Below are 16,972 nucleotides of genomic sequence, written 5' to 3' on the forward strand. Positions count from 1 at the left end.
TGGCAGTGTTATCCAGTCACAGTATGGTGGTATTGAACAGGTCTGGTGTGGCAGTGTTATCCAGTCACAGTATGGTGGTATTGAACAGGTCTGGTATGGCAGTGTTATCCAGTCACAGTATGGCGGTATTGGTCAGGTCTGGTATGGCAGTGTTATCCAGTCACAGTATGGCGGTATTGGTCAGGTGTGGTGTGGCAGTGTTATCCAGTCACAGTGTGGTGGTATTGGTCAGGTCTGGTATGACAGTGTTATCCAGCACAGTATGGCGGTATTGGTCAGGTCTGGTGTGGCAATGTTACCCAGTCACAGTTTGGTATACCTGTAGTGCCCTGTATAAACATGTACTGTATAGATGCAGTAGGGGGCCTTGTATATACATGTACAGTATAGATGGAGTAGGGGGTCCTGTATATACATGTACTGTATAGATGGAGTAGGGGGTCCTGTATACATGTACTGTATAGATGGAGTAGGGGGTCCTGTATACATATACTGTATAGATGGAGTAGGGGGTCCTGTATACATATACTGTATAGATGGAGTAGTGGGTCCTGTATATACATGTACTGTATAGATGGAGTAGGGGTCCATTATATACATGTACTGTATAGATGGAGTAGTGGGTCCTGTATATACATGTACTGTATAGATGGAGTAGGGGGTCCATTATATACATGTACTGTATAGATGGAGTAGGGGGTCCTGTATACATGTACAGTATAGATGGAGTAGGGGGTCCTGTATATACATGTACTGTATAGATGGAGTAGGGGGTCCTGTATATACATGTACTGTATAGATGGAGTAGGGGGTCCTGTATATACATGTACTGTATGGATGAAGTAGGGGGTCCTGTATATACATGTCCTGTATAGATGGAGTAGGGGGTCCATTATATACATGTACTGTATAGATGGAGTAGGGGGTCCTGTATACATGTACTGTACAGATGGAGTAGGGGGTCCTGTATACATGTACTGTATAGATGGAGTAGGGGGTCCTGTATATACATGTACTGTATAGATGGAGTAGGGGGTCTACCAGTTATTACTGTGGATGTTGTGAGGCAGCTTCCCTAGCAACCATTGCTCCCTGTGAAAATGAAAGCAGTAATCCTATTGGTTGCTAAGGCTCCAACTGCCGTTTTCTCTGGGCAGCTGCAGATAATTATATCACCTGTGTTTGCAGTGAGGAGATTTTCCCATTCATCTCTATAGGGCGCCTCTCTTTCCCCTCCCTCTCCCCTCCTGTACATCTGGCGGGGACGGGACCTTCGCTAAAACCTTCTCGGGCACCCAATGTATCTGTGTGCCAAATTTGGGGTCAAACGGTTCAGGCGTTTGGAAGTCTATTTGGGACAGACAGACAGACAGACTTTCATTTTTATTATATTTATTATCTTGAACGTTTATCTGAACTTCCATATTACACGGCACGTTGGTGCACATTGGGGCTTTTGTTCTGCATCGTATTGCTATAATGTCTATACACAAGTGGGAGAAGAGTACCCCAGAGTATGCTTCCTCCTGAAACCACTTGACCAGCAGCAAGATTTGAGATAGCAATGCTGATCTGGATGTCATAGAGTAAAAAACTAGGTGTAGCTCCAGAGACTTATTAGGGGTGTATTGCCATGATAAAAAGATTACATCTGGGTACAGTGACCCCTCATTGTAAAAGGTCAATCATTTCAAAGCTAACCAGTTTTTGGGAAAATATGCATAATGGTGGTCTGGCTGAAGAAGAAAGGTAGCGGGGGTGGAGAGTAAAGCATTCTACTACAACTTGCTTGGACCTCCAAGTCATTGATCTACATCCAAGTCATAGATCTGCTGTTGAGCGTGTCCTGCACCATCCACAGAGGCCTTGTCGTAACCAGGCTGCGAGGGGAGATCCTCTCAGCAAATTGCCCGCCATTTATCCCTGTTTTGTTTTTGAAGTCGAGGCCATAGACTGACTTGGCAGAGCAACAATAGAAGCTCCGTTCTCTAGGAGACTTAAGTGCCAGAAGCATCGGTCTTTGAAGTTCCAGCATGAACCTGTAATTTAAGGCTGAACGGCATCCTGGGTAAGGACCTTGGACCACACATCGTACTCTGCCCTTATATCTTAGGTCATAATCGCGGAGATACTACATAGCTGAGCGATGAGCTTAATAGATCTTCTCCTCCAACTCTCCCGGCAAAGGCAGAACCGTAACCTAAGACCTGGCTTGCAATGACTGTATTTGCTTCTGGACCCAGACCTGGCCGGTCCAGTTTACATGCTGGAAATTGTAGTTTTGCAACCATTGCAAAACCACGGGTAGCAGACCATAGCTATACATCACGGCACATGACCAGGTGGAGAACTGAGTACAGAATTTCAGTAGACACCAGGATCATGAAATGCATAACACACAAAACATCTTTTTATGTCTATAGAGGTTCCTGGGTAAAAAGAGGAACAGACAATGTTGAAGAGCTTTCAGGAAAACAGCAGTACTTTGAATGCAGCTTTGGATGTGACTAGAGTATGATTCATGATGCAACTCAAGAGTATTAGAGGATAATTGAGGTATTAGTAAAGATCCAGAAGCTGTAGGCTTCCTCCAGTATAGCAGTCCTGGCTGAGGAGGTGGAGGAGTTTTGCAATCTCTTCCTCTGCCAAGTCCTTTACCCGAAGCTCAGAGACACAGCTTTATCCTGTACATTTCTTCTATTGAACATTATCCAGGATAGCCACGCTCAGTACAAGTCTTTATAGTTTCCACTGAAGAATTGCTTTGGCTGCAGAAGCCGAGTGTTTTGTGCTTTGTTACTTGGCAACTCTGTGTCCGGCATTCGAGGGTGGTATTCTCCACACACACTGGCACCACATCGGGCTCTCGCTAAGGCTTGCTTTAGTTAATGGGGTCTGGGCTCATGTCCAAATGGAAGATACCTCTGTGACCCAAAAAACAATGTATTCACATAGACTGTGACTTAACCATGACAGCAGCATTAAAACTATAGAGGGAAATAAAGTGTCTGCCCAGACCCTGGTACCTAAGGGGATAATAAAACCCAATGGATCTTTTGGTGGAACATTTAGTTGGACTCTAGTCCTAGTTATCTAGAAATGCTGGAAATGGGGGTGGGGGGTGCAACAGAAGTCACAGCAATATCTATAGGTCTGACTCATCTATGTGCACCCTTTAGTGACAGTCACTGACTGTGGTCACTCATTTAGAGCACATATAGCCAGATCGCAGTGCACCCTGCTGATGCCAGTTGGTCTTGGCCATTGACAGTGTTTCTCTAGTGTTAATATGCATCATACCTAATGCTACCACAACACCCTGTGGTGCTGCAGAACCTCATATAACCTGAAGGGGACAACAAAATAAACAATACCTACCATTACTTTTGATGATTGGTATTTGGAAAAGCCCGGCACCCAGATCCTGGCCTGGCTTCCCACCTCCTTGGGCTTTTTCTATGGTAGGTGTACCAGTAATTGCTTCTCAGAGGGTTTAGGGAACAAATACACCATGAAATATGAGGACTTCTCGCTCCCTCTCCAGTATATGAAAGAAAAGTTAATACAATATTGACCCAACGGTCCATAAATCACAACTCTTAAATGGTGGATGGGGTCTAGGCCACATTTGGAAATCCTTTCCAGGACTCACAGCCCCCAGAAGTATTTCCTTCCTTCTACCATAAATCTTTGCTTCCTTTTACACAAGAAAAAGAATATTAGTATAATTTTTTATAGTTTATCTCCTTCACTTCCAAGAACAGATTGAAAAACCTTTAGCGTGCAGAGTGAATCGACGGACTTGGCTTTGCAGTCACAATATTGGACGAGCTCTACCATGACGGGAGCCAAGTGTTTATTTATATTTTCTAAGAATTTTCCGTAAATTACAATTATGTCTTGGGTTATTAAAAGCAGGAACTGATCTACAGATTAGTCCAGGGACTTGCAGTGGTATATGTTATCCATATTTGTCAAAGAAGCTTGTCCACCTCCCTAATAAAGGCATCTTGGGTCTCTGCAGATTTAACATCTGGATCTGTCCGATGTATACTACATATTCAGCACAGGGCGGTGTACGCAACCTGTAGCTCTCCAGATGCTAAAAAATTAAAACTTCCTCCAAATTGAGAGCCACAGATTGGGAAAGACTGTTTTAGGAAATTAGATGTTGACCTATCTATATGGATCATATCCATTGGAGCTCCAGTGGTTTACTTCACTCATGAGGATGGTAGGATCAACTGAGGGAAAGTCCTAAAGGCCAAATGCTGTCAGGGCATTATGGAAGTAGTAGCTTCACACCCGTTTGAGAGCCAAGGTTTGGCAATGATAATGTAGACCTAACCATATGGGTCCTATCTATTGGAGATTCAATAGGTTACTTCAGCCTTGAGGACAAAAGGCCCAATAGAGCAAAAGTCTTAAACTAAAAAATAAAAAAAAAATCTTTACTGACTGATTCGGCATTCTAAAAAGTAATTTCATTCCCATCTGAAAATCCATAAAGATTTGTCAGGAAATACTTTGGTGGGGTTCCATGATTTGGAGCCGCTAATCCACAAAATGAAGGGGAACAGGACTGCATACTGTAGAGCACTGAAGATATTTTTCACTTGTAAACTTCCAAATCTTCCTTGAGATACAGTGCTGCGATGGTCAATGTAAATATCATGCTCAAGATTGGAAATAGGGTAAGTATACTAGACATTTTGTCAAGGCTCCGATCCTAAAAACTTTAAGGGTGCCTTCACACCTACCGTATTGCAGCAGAAAATCCGCTGCGGATCCACAGCGGATTTAACTAAATGAATGACCACAGCACTAAATCCGCACTTACAAATCTGCTGCGGATCCGCAGCGGATTTGACAGTGCGTATTTAATGCTGTGTTCATTCATTTAGTTAAATCTGCTGCGGATCTGCTGCGGATCCGCAGCGGATTTTCTACTGCAATACGGTAGGTGTGAAGGCACCCTAACATTATATTCACTACAGATCACCACTGATTTTAATGACAAATTTATGTAATGCCTTTGGCTTCCAGGGCATAATGGGGGTTGTGGCCTTTCAACAGCAGCTAACCAACAGGGTAGAGACATAACGGTATGGTTTTTAACCAAAGGAGACCCATTTTAGCCATTGGGATAGATGGTTAAATGCAAGAAAGGCCATAAACTTAGTGGTCTACAGGAAATTACAAATCCATTCTCAATTTTTATTTGGATAAAGTAGAGTCAATGTTCAACATAAGTTTCAACAGTGTTCAATGTTTAAAATATTGATAAGGTAACAAGATTTGCTTAGATTGCAAAATTTTCAATGCTGTGTTCAACATAGATCATCCTCTTCAGATCCAAAACACCCGCTAAACTTAGGTTATAAGTAGATTATATATCAGTAGCTGATTCTATATCTGCAATTTTTACCTTTCTATGTTCTTGCATTCCTTTGCTGTAAGGCCACAAATGAAGGAGTCTAAGTAGTCCCTGCCATTATATTCTGGAGTTAAGTAGTCCTCTTTATGCATCAACATGCCCATTTTGTAGGCTTACAACGATGTAATGCAAAGGAATAGAAAGCTACACATTACAGATTTGGAATCAGCATCCTTTATCCTACTTATACATGACTTTAGTTTAGGGTTTTGAGGAGGGTGGGTTGGAGGTGACAAAGTCCCTTTAATGTTACTCTTTAATGTATATAGTGTATAGTGCAATGTTCTGTTCACATTTCCATTAATCTTCTGTTTCTTCTTTATTTTCAGAGTTTCAATGGTGGCCGACAACCTCCACATTTCGTTTATGACCCGGCAATATTTGCATTCCGTTCACTTAGCACCGTAAAGCCTATCAGCCCAATAGTTGCTGTGGAAGAACCGTCATGTGCCTATTAAAAAGAACACTCCGGAAGACGATAATCTCAGGACACTCACTCGTACACCAGCCTTCTGCAGCACAACCTGTTACTAAACAAAGCAATATATATTTTTTTCATATTCAAGAGATTCGGCGCTGTGCTCCTAGTCCGTACCAGCACCATTGTAGCATCATCTAGGACTTCAGTGGCATTCAGAAGGAGAACATATTGGATGTCTATGGCTAAGTGGCAGCATGTGGTAGAAGAAGCTTTATACCTTGAGTAGAGTAGGGCCCATGATAGTCATTTAGTTCTTGGACTTGAAGGATGAAGATGTCAGTGACTAAGGACCATGGCAGTTCCCGTCCATTGTCTTGGAAGTGTTGATGTCTGTATGTGTGCCAGCCGGACGTATGGAAGATTGTTTTGTTCCAAAGGACTGTGCTTTATTGTTGTTGTTGCTGACGGGACAATTCTGCAGGCCATGACCTAAGATGGCAGACCTGCCCCATCACCTGTCTGTGGCCTTTGTATGTTATAAAGAGACTGTATGTTTTCTTTATCCTTTAGGATAATGCTATAATGTAAAAGGATGTATAAGGACTCTTTGGCCAAATGGTAAGCCAAGGCAGCGTTCTTAGAGAAGACTACACCATCGGAAAAGCCTGTTAGACAGTTCTACTTGATTGACGGTCTAGGCTGCTTGGGCAATTCTTAGTGACTTGGAAGTGCTACCAAAATTTACATCTGCCCATTTTTTTCATCAGTTCATTGTCCTAAAATGGTAACTTTTCATAATTTTATATGATGAATTTGATACGATATGCCATGGTATTGTCATTTCTCCCAGTTGACCTCAATAGTAAAGATCATGGCATTAACCCCAGGAAAATTCCATAGAAGCCACCCTGAGGACATTTCGTGGTACTGCTTCTGTTTTAGCAGTTTTTTGAGTAAAGTGTAACTTTATATAAAAAAAATGTCTAAACATCTCTTGGCAGATTGGGGACAGAGGTGGACCTATTGGGAATTGGCATCATAATGCATTCGCACAACTCTCAGAATGCAATGCACTACATCAGGGAACATTCTGTACACAGAGTAAAACAGGAAAGGGAAACATTGAAAAGGTTATCATACAAAAATATTCACCTCCTAGTCATAGGATAGGTTATCAATTAATGATTGCTGGAGTCTTCACCAGAATGTTGATCCTGACCATCCTGTTCCAGAGGAGTTGAATGTGGTCCTGCTCCCTTCAGTATTTATGAGACTGAGGGAGATTGTTGAGCATGGTCATCTGCTGTTGTCATCAGTTCTGTAAGGTCCAAATGGAGCATTAGTGTTCATGGTTGATCACAGTGTCATTACAACATGTTTGGAACAGGGGGCTCAGGACCTCAATTCTAGTAATCAGACTTTTTCCATTTAGGTAATAAATATTTTTAATGGGTCAAGCAGAAAGCTAATAGGAAATCAACAGCAGAATTCGGAGTGTAGCTCTGGAGGTAATGAAGCATGAGCCATGAAATCATTACAGAATATGTACAGCAAAGTGTTTGCAAGGTAGCTCTGAAATGGACCTTGAAATGTGTTTTGTTTGACCAGACCCCTTTGGCTCTTATTGGCTCCTCATCTACTTGTATATGCCTAGCTATAGCGTGCAGTCCCCATACTGGAGGCTCATGTAAAATTGGCGAGTTGGGGGGGGAGGGGGACATCTGCCAAATACTCACAATCCCATTGAAAGTAATAGGTTGTTGGGTCAAAATGCAACTTATCCAGCTTTGGGGCGATCAGACAATCTACAGAGATTAGATAGATTGTAAACCACTCACTAAAGTTGGATGCAGCCCTAGAAGTCCAGGAAAACAGCCTATGACCATGACCACACAATGACTTCTTTTGGAGGACTTGTAATTTTGGTACCAAATACGCTATTTAATTTGTATACAATAGCTGCATTTTGGTGGCAAAATGACGGCCGTCCAAAAGAATGGCCATTAGACGGCCAAGAATGATGTTATGTGGTTGTGGCCAACAGCTGTATCCATGTATCCCAGACTTTCTAGGGCTGCCTCTAGGCACCGGTATTCAAATGCCGAACGATCGGACTTACTTGAATTGTGCTCATCTCTACCAGACATGATCATGATCCCTGTAATCAACCGATCGTGATAATGATGTCATCAATTGACCAAATATGATCTTTGTGATTGATCAATTGGATCTGCCAATTCCCCTGCCAATAGAATACAAGGTGCAACTTAATTTGCGAGAATTTTCCTGCAGGCATTTTGTGGCCTGAACAGGTGGGGACCCGAAAATAACTTGCCTGCGGTTAAGTTTATGCATCTTCTAATTACCACTTATGTACATAGCCCATGACAAACACATTTTTAGGGGCCAGATGTTCAAATAGACCAAACGTGCATCCAAGAGGCTAAATTGTTCATCTGATAGGCCAGTGGACTGGATGTGTACTAAACAGGTAATGGTTGACTCCTCCTTTTAAAGCATCAGTGGTGAAATCCTTGCGTCGGTGGGTCTTTTGGATAGTCTGTGGACGACTCATGACATGCACACTTTCATAGTTGCAAAATTATTTTTGTACACATATTTTTGTAAGACAGGTGTGTTGATGTTTTTACTTATAAGAGCTTTTCTAGTGTAACAACAGCTACTAAAACCCATAGGTAACCACTTCTTCTGTCTGAAAGGCTTCAATAAAGTGCAAAGACAACCAGTCCAACCAACGCCTTGTTTTCTTGCCTCCGGTCTCTACCCAATATGTCCTACAAGTCCCATAATTACATGGGTGGGGGATCTAAAACAAGCCGTCGTAACATGGAGAGCTGTTGCAAAACTACAACTCTCAGCATGTCCTGATAGTCCAAGACTGTCTGGGCATGCTGAAAGTCATAGATTTGCAACAGCTGGAGTGCCCCAGACTGAGGAACATTAAGACAAAAGGGACTTGTCCAGGTTTTAACCATCAGGGCTACTTACATCCAAAAACAGCACCACCCCTGTCCTCAGGCTGTATGCAGTATTGAAGTTCAGACATGGCCACTGTAATTCATGTTCCAAACTGATAAAACTGTTACTTTGTTACCTTTCATATATCCAACTGTGCTTCCAGACTGTAGAAAAATGCTTCTATTCTCTGGTACAAAGAGTGAAGGAGGCTTTTCCAAGCTCCTGAATAGCTGCAATGCTGGAAGCTTTCTCTCTCCAGAAAGCCTATAATTTCCAGGCTCTTACATTCACTGACAGGAAACACTAAATAAGAATATTAAAAAGTTGTAGAAAATTTTGTCACTTAACCCCTTAATGACGGATGACTGGTATACCCGTCATCCGGCCGTTAAGGGTAAACAGAGAGGGCTCCTGGCGTGAGCCCTCTCTGCAGCCCACGATCCCCAGTTGCTATGTGCAGCCAAGGACCGCAGGTATTAGCCGTTGCGGCCGATCGCCGCGGCCGGCTAATTATAGTAACTATATTGCTTGTTTGCTCCTCGTTCTCTGCTCGCTGCCAACGCTAACAGCCGGGGGTTCTTGGGGAGCTGCGGGGGGGGGGGGGGGGGGGGCTGCCTGGGTGATGGCTAGATTGTCCGGGCAGCCCTTAGAAGATAGCAGTGGTCTGCTGCTGCCGCTCCTATTTTGCAGTGCAATTGCAGCAGATCATTGGTATCTTAGTCGTTTGTCTTTTAACATGTTGAAAGACAACGACAAACAACGATTAACAAACATTGATGAACATTGCTGACATAGCTGATCATTGTCTTCTATTACACGAGATGATTATCGTCCGTAACGGCCGATATCAGCCGAATACGGTCGATTATCATTTTGTCCAAATGGTTGGGATATCTATCAAGCAAAGTGTCATTCGCACATACATTTTGTCTCCTTTGCATTGTGTTAGGCATTAGAGCATGCGAGACTGCAAATAAAATACAAATTCCCAAAACTTTTGAATTTTAGCTATGTATATTTGTCATAGTTTCTCTCTTTTTTGTACATCTACATTTAAAAAAAATGTCTGAAAGTACTTATGGCATATATCCAAATCAAGGTGGATCAGCATGTAATTTCATAGTCCATAGAGGAAAGAAGACGCAGACTAACGCAGGTGTTTGATTTATAAAATAATGAAGACCCTGAATGCCAAATTCTGCTTAATAAATAAGAAAAGCTGCAAACCCAGCAAATGTGGGTCTGGTGTGATTTCAATACCCTGTCCACATATTTGGAAACGTATATGATACTGCAGGGTTTACGTATTTAGGCCGGGTTCACACTATGTATAACACCTGCCGTTCTGTGTTACTGAAGATCATCCCGGCCAGAACAGCAGTACCGGCCAGATGATCTTCATTTCTGCTAAATTCAGAGGCGGGCACACCCTTGTGCGCCCGCATCCGAATTCATCACTGCACACAATGGAGTGTGCGGCCGGAGCCGCACGCTCTTTTGTGTGAACTGATAAGTTCTGTGCGGCTGCTATTCAATGAATAGCAGCCGCACAAAACTGACATGTCAGGATTTTAGTGCAGCGGGATGGAATCCTGCCGGAGCGTATACTGTGTGTATACACTCCGGCCGGGATTCCATTCATTCCAATACAATATATGTTTTGCATAAATCACGGCTGTTGTTGCAAATTGCAACAACGGCCTTGATTTATGCAAAACATACGTTGTTACGTGAACATGGCCTTATACAGCATCCTCCACCACACTGCCTGAGAAGCTCCTATTAGAATGGGAGGAATTATTATCAGATTGCTCTTTTTGCTTAATAAGGATTATTGAAAAAAATTAAGAAACCAAGTTGGAGGATCTAAAAACACAATTACAACCGTTTTCTAATAGTATAAAAATACAGGAGCTGAAAAATTGCATTCTGTCAGTAAAGAAAAATACATTTTAAAGTGATAATGAGGATTATTCCTTCAATAAAGTCTACTGTTGGAAACAGTATCGCCCCTACAGACCATGATCAATATTACACTTAAAAAACATTCCCCCAAAAAACAGGCGCCAGTCAGGAGTTCTTGGGACAACAACAAAACCCAAAATAAATAAATATTATAGGAGAGGGGGTGCACAGAAAAATAATCTATAGATCTAATTAAAACCTATAGATCTAATTAAAACCTATAGATCTAAGTAACAAATGTCAAACTAGATATAATGCAGCCTGTGATCACGAAAAGTAAGCAAGCTATTCAAAAAATGTCAGACGGGCAGGAAGAAAACACAAACACAAAGTACAATTACAGGAGAAAGAAACCATACCAGTGAAATTAAGCAGTGTCACAACCAATAATGTTGCAAGTCCTACCACTCCTGTATCAGGTAACAGTACTGTGAATTTATCTTCTTTACAGTTAACCCAAAACCACATCAATGTTTTGTCAAAAGGATTAAAAGAGAAGTCTGGCCAGGGGGAAGATAAAAAACTACACCAAATCACCTCTCCCCATGCCTCTCCAGCACTGGATCGCTGCTCCCGGATCTCCAGCAGAGGGGATGTCACGACCCAGCTGATGGACCCCACTGGGGTGGGACTTCGCTCCATTCACTGATTGGCTGAGCGGGCTGTCCATCAGCGGGTACACTACCGTTCAAAAGTTTGGGGTCACCCAAACAATTTTGTGTTTTCCATGAAAAGTCACACTTATTCACCACCATACATTGTGAAATGAATAGAAAATAGAGTCTAGACATTGACAAGGTTAGAAATAATGATTTGTATTTGAAATAACATTGTTTTTACATCAAACTTTCGTCAAAGAATCCACCTTTTGCAGCAATTACAGCATTGCACACCTTTGGCATTCTAGCTGTTAATCTGTTGAGGTAAGCTGGAGAAATTGCCCCCCACGCTTCTAGAAGCAGCTCCCACAAGTTGGATTGGTTGGATGGGCACTTCTGGCGTACCATACGGTCAAGCTGCTCCCACAACAGCTCAATGGGGTTCAGATCTGGTGACTGCGCTGGCCACTCCATTACCGATAGAATACCAGCTGCCTCCTTCTGCTGTAAATTGTTCTTGCACAATTTGGAGGTGTGTTTAGGGTCATTGTCCTGTTGTAGGATGAAATTGGCTCCAATCAAGCGCTGTCCACTGAGTATGGCATGGCGTTGTAAAATTGAGTGATAGCCTTCCTTATTCAGAATCCCTTTTACCCTGTACAAATCTCCCACCTTACCAGCACCAACCCCAGACCATCACATTACCTCCACCATGCTTAACAGATGGCGTCAGGAATTCTTCCAGCATCTTTTCATTTGTTCTGCGTCTCACAACTGTTCTTCTTTGTGATCCAAACACCTCAAACTTGGATTCATCTGTCCACAACACTTTTTTCCAGTCTTCCTCTGTCCAATGTCTGTGTTCTTTTGCCCATCTTAATCTTTTTCTTTTATTGGCCAGTCTCAGATATGGCTTTTTCTTTGCCACTCTGCCCTGAAGCCCAAAATCCCGCAGCCGCCTCTTCACTGTAGATGTTGACACTGGTGTTTTGCGGGTACTATTTAATGAAGATGCCAGTTGGGGACCTGTGAGGCGTCTGTTTCTCAAACTAGAGACTCTACAGTGCTTATCTTCTTGCTTAGTTGTGCAACGCGGCCTCCCACTTCATTTTCTACTCTGGTTAGAGCCTTTTTGTGCTGTCCTCTGAAGTGAGTAGTACACACCGTTGTAGGAAATCTTCAATTTCTTAGCAATTTCTCATAGAATAGCGAGTTTCAGATGAAAGTTTTCTTTTTCTGGCCATTTTGAGCGTTTAATTGACCCCACAAATGTGATGCTCCAGAAACACAATCTGCTCAAAGGAAGGTCAGTTTTGTAGCTTCTGTAACGAGCTAGACTGTTTTCAGATGTGTGAACATGATTGCACAAGGGTTTTCTAATAATCAATTAGCCTTCTGAGCCAATGAGCAAACACATTGTACCATTAGAACACTGGAGTGATAGTTGCTGGAAATGGGCCTCTATACACCTATGTAGATATTGCACCAAAAACCAGACATTTGCAGCTAGAATAGTCATTTACCACATTAGCAATGTATAGAGTGTATTTGTTTAAAGTTAGGACTAGTTTAAAGTTATAGTTAAAGTACAGTGCTTTTCCTTCAAAAATAAGGACATTTCAATGTGACCCCAAACTTTTGATCGGTAGTGTATATTCCATCGGGTGTCTTGGTGCTGGTCACGTTGCTCATCGTGGGCACGGGGAGAGGTAAGCAATAATTGCTTTTTATTTTCTCCCCTGCACCTATTACAAATAGGGAAGGATCTGGCGGATCTGGCTTCAAAAAATGCCCCAATGGATGATGAACCCACACACAGTTTGCCTTATAAACATTCCAACCCAAGAAATTGAGAGTGGAAGCTTTGGATCAATTCCAATATACCATGGAATGTGACCTGCAGAAACGGTATGACCTGGAAAGGGCAAAAGTAAGCCATATCAATGTAACACAGCAGTAAAGATCTGCGACTCGGGATCTACAACATAATCCCGACATCATAATGGCCGACAAAGGAGAAAATATTGTCATCCTTGACAGAGAAATGTATTTAAATATGGCTTAAAAGATCCTCAATGATGTTGAGGATGAAAAGTTAAACCAATAAAAGTTAAACCAGGACCCACTGCCACTTTCCTACAGCACTTGAATGCCATCCTACAGGAAGAAGTAGCCCTAGGGCCCTATTACACCAAAAGATTATTGTCCATATATCACTCCATCCGATAATCGTTTGGTGTAATAGGTTATGTTAAAAGGCATCGATTAGCCTTCATGCAGGATGTCCGCTGATCGTTGTCTTAAAACATGACCTATCAAAACGACAATGATAGTGACGGTCTGCTGGCCGCAGCACTGTGTAATGAGAGCAGCGGTAGTAGACCGCCACTATCTTCTATGGGCTGTCTAAGGATCGTCTGGGCAGCCCTTCATGCTGCTCTCCATTAATGTCTGTGCGTGTAATAGCACAGACAGGGAGCAGGGAACGAGGAGGAAGGGATCTGGCAGGTCAGTGCTCTCTTGCTCCTTAATATTGGGTCATGTAATTCAGCCCATAGGCATTCTGGATGAGAAACAAGCTTCCAGCCTCCTACCATTTCACCCACTACGCAAACATTTTATACGTCTCCCCAAAATACATAAGAGGGTATCCCCCTCCCACACACACACCCTTACGTCCCATAATATCTGGTGTCGGTTCTTTATACGAAGGCATATGTGAATAAGTTGACCATCTTTCGACCCTTAATGCTATGAGTACCTGCGTATCTCAAGGAGCACGTAATATAATAGAAAAAAAGTCTAGAAATAAACTGTTAAAGGAGAATAATAAAAATAACAATAGAGTTTCAGACAATTATTTATTATCTTCTGTACTAGATATTCTCCACAATATCAGAGTATCGTAAATTTATTACACGAAAACCTCCCTATTTTAAGGCAGGACGAAACATCCACCATTTTGGACCAAGGTTATAGATGTGTCTGCCATAAATGCTGCTCTCTAGGTGAGAAGATTTCTCCCAGCATGTTAAAAGGGTTAGCCACTTTATAGTAAAATAGGTCAGTACAAAGTATTAGTAAGTGTACTCAATGTATATACTGACAGCAGCTCCCTGTGTACCTCATGGAGCTAAAATCAGCCTCCCGTTCACCAGGCTGTGCTGCCCAGCTCTGTTTTGTTTCAGTTCATAAAATGGCTGACATGGAGGAGCATGTGACCAGCCCCTGTCCCCTGTGTCCTCCATAGACATATACAGGCTCAGTGGTGGACAGTGGGGGACGGGGCCTGGTCACATGCTCTTCCATGTAAGCAATCTTATGGACCAAAACACCACAGAGCAGAGCATCCTGGAGGATGGGAGTCTGATTTTATCTCTATGAGGTACACAGAGAGCCAAGGGCGTAGCTAAAGGCTGATGGGCCCTGGTGCAAAATTCTAGCTTGGGGGCCCCCCCATCTCACCCGATCAGGCAAAGTCATATCTAACGTTATATCCAATTACTCTAATGTGCCACCATGTTCTAAAGAACTGCCACTGCCTCCACCTCATGTACTGCACTACTGCCCCCTATAATTAATGGACTGTACTGTGTCATTGTCTAATCATTGTATTCCAATCTTTGACTCTCCAGCTGAAAAACTACAACTCTCATCATGAACTGCCAGTTGGAAATGATGGGGGTTGTAGTGCTGAAACCTGAAGCGCCACATGCTGCAAAACTACAACTCCCATAATATACTGTTAGCAGGGCACGATGAATGTAACACCACAGATAACACAGTGGTATCCCTCTGAGTACAGATAATGTAGTAGTCACCTGCAGTCCTATGTAACACCACAGATAACACAGTGGTATCTCTGAGTACAGATAATGTAGTAGATGTCCCCTGCAGTCCTATGTAACACCACAGAGAACACAGTGATGTCTCTAAGTACAGATAACATAGTAGCTGTCACCTGCAGTCCTATGTAACACTACAGATAATACAGTGATATCTCTGAGTACAGATAATGTAGATGTCACCTGCAGTCCTATGTAACACCACAGATAACACAGTCATATCTCTGAGTACAGATAATGTAGTAGATGTCACCTGCAGTCCTATATAACAGCACAGATAGCACAGTGATATCTCTAAGTACAGATAATGTAGATGTCACCTGCAGTCCACTTCTCCTCTCCTCAGTGGTGTAAGTGGTTCCCGCAGGGTTGAGGCTCCTCCCCCCCACCGGATCACAACATTGCTGTACTCTCTGATGTTACTTGCCGGCTGTACAGTGATGTCATTTGACCTGGGGGAGGGGCCTCAACGCTGAGGAGAGGTGGATTGCAGCACAAGCTGGAGCTCAACGCCGTAAAGATACGGCCATAGGACACAGCTTGGGCCGCTAACGCAGATGTCTGGAGGAGGGGGCGCTGGTACTTGCTGTCATCTGATTAGGTAAGAGGCCCAATCAGATTACAGCATGTGCCAGCGGGCGCAGCGGGACAGATTAGTGCAGTGCTTCCCAACCTTTTCCACCTCGGGGCTCCCCTTGGAAAAAAAGAATTTCCTCGGGGCACCCCTACCAAATAATGTTCTACAAAATAAGAAAACTGTCATACAGTGACTCACAGGTGATGTTTTCTTTGATCTGAGGCGTCACTTTCCCTTTTCCTCTCCATCCAGTCCAGTCCTCCATGATGATTCCTTCCAGATACGTTTCATCTCTTCAGAACCTGCGAGACAAACAATTTAGGCTCCGCACATTTCTAGCAACTTCCTTTCCTTTCTCCCTCCTGTAGGCTCCCATAGTAACTGCGCTGTTTGGTGTTATGTGCAGTAAAGCGAGTAGGAATGTGGGATGCCCCCTGTATGTAGGATCCCCTGCTGTGCCCCCATGAGCTAATAATGCCCCCTGCTGTGCCCCCATGAACTAATAATGCCCCCAGAGGTGCCCCCATGAGCTAATAATGCCCCTAGAGGTGGCCCCCATGAACTAATAATGCCCCCAGAGGTGGCCCCCATGAACTAATAATGCCCCCAGAGGTGCCCACATGAGCTAATAATGCCCCCAGAGGTGCCCCCATGAGCTAATAATGCCCCCAGAGGTGCCCCCATGAGCTAATAATTCCCCCAGAGGTGCCCCCATGAACTAAAAATGCCCCCAGTGGTGCCCCCATGAGCTAATAATGCCCCCAGAGGTGCCCACATAAACTAATAATGCCCCCAGAGGTGCCCCCATGAACTAATAATGCCCCCAGAGGTGCCCCCATGAACTAATAATGCCCCCAGTGGTGCCCCCAGAGGTGCCCCCATGAACTAATAATGCCCCAAGAGGTTCCCCCATGAACTAATAATGCCCCCAGAGGTGCCCCCATGAACTAATAATGCCCCCAGAGGTGCCCCCATGAACTAATAATGCCCCCAGAGGTGCCCCCATATACTAATAATGCCCCCAGAGGTGCCCCTATGAACTAATAATGCCCCCAGAGGTGCCCCTAAAAAAACAAACATCGTACTCACCTAATCCACGCTGTGCAGGCAGCAGCTCTCCTCCTCTTCTGGCTCCATCTTGCGAGCCGT

At 43.4% G+C, this 16,972-nt stretch overlaps 1 protein-coding gene across 1 annotated transcript in view; it reads left to right on the forward strand.

Annotated features, from left to right (window-relative positions):
- The window catches only part of LOC138774246 (uncharacterized), a 75,994-nt gene extending 67,384 nt beyond the window's left edge, over positions 1-8,610 (forward strand). Inside the window, exon 5 of the mRNA XM_069954955.1 lies at positions 5,767-8,610. Within this exon, the coding sequence (XP_069811056.1) occupies positions 5,767-5,895 (129 nt within the window). The 3' untranslated portion in view covers positions 5,896-8,610. The remainder of the gene's footprint in view (positions 1-5,766) is intronic.
- The last annotated feature ends 8,362 nt before the right edge of the window (positions 8,611-16,972 follow it).

The sequence above is a fragment of the Dendropsophus ebraccatus genome, chromosome 15, assembly GCF_027789765.1.
Source record: "Dendropsophus ebraccatus isolate aDenEbr1 chromosome 15, aDenEbr1.pat, whole genome shotgun sequence".
Classification (NCBI taxonomy): domain Eukaryota; kingdom Metazoa; phylum Chordata; class Amphibia; order Anura; family Hylidae; genus Dendropsophus; species Dendropsophus ebraccatus.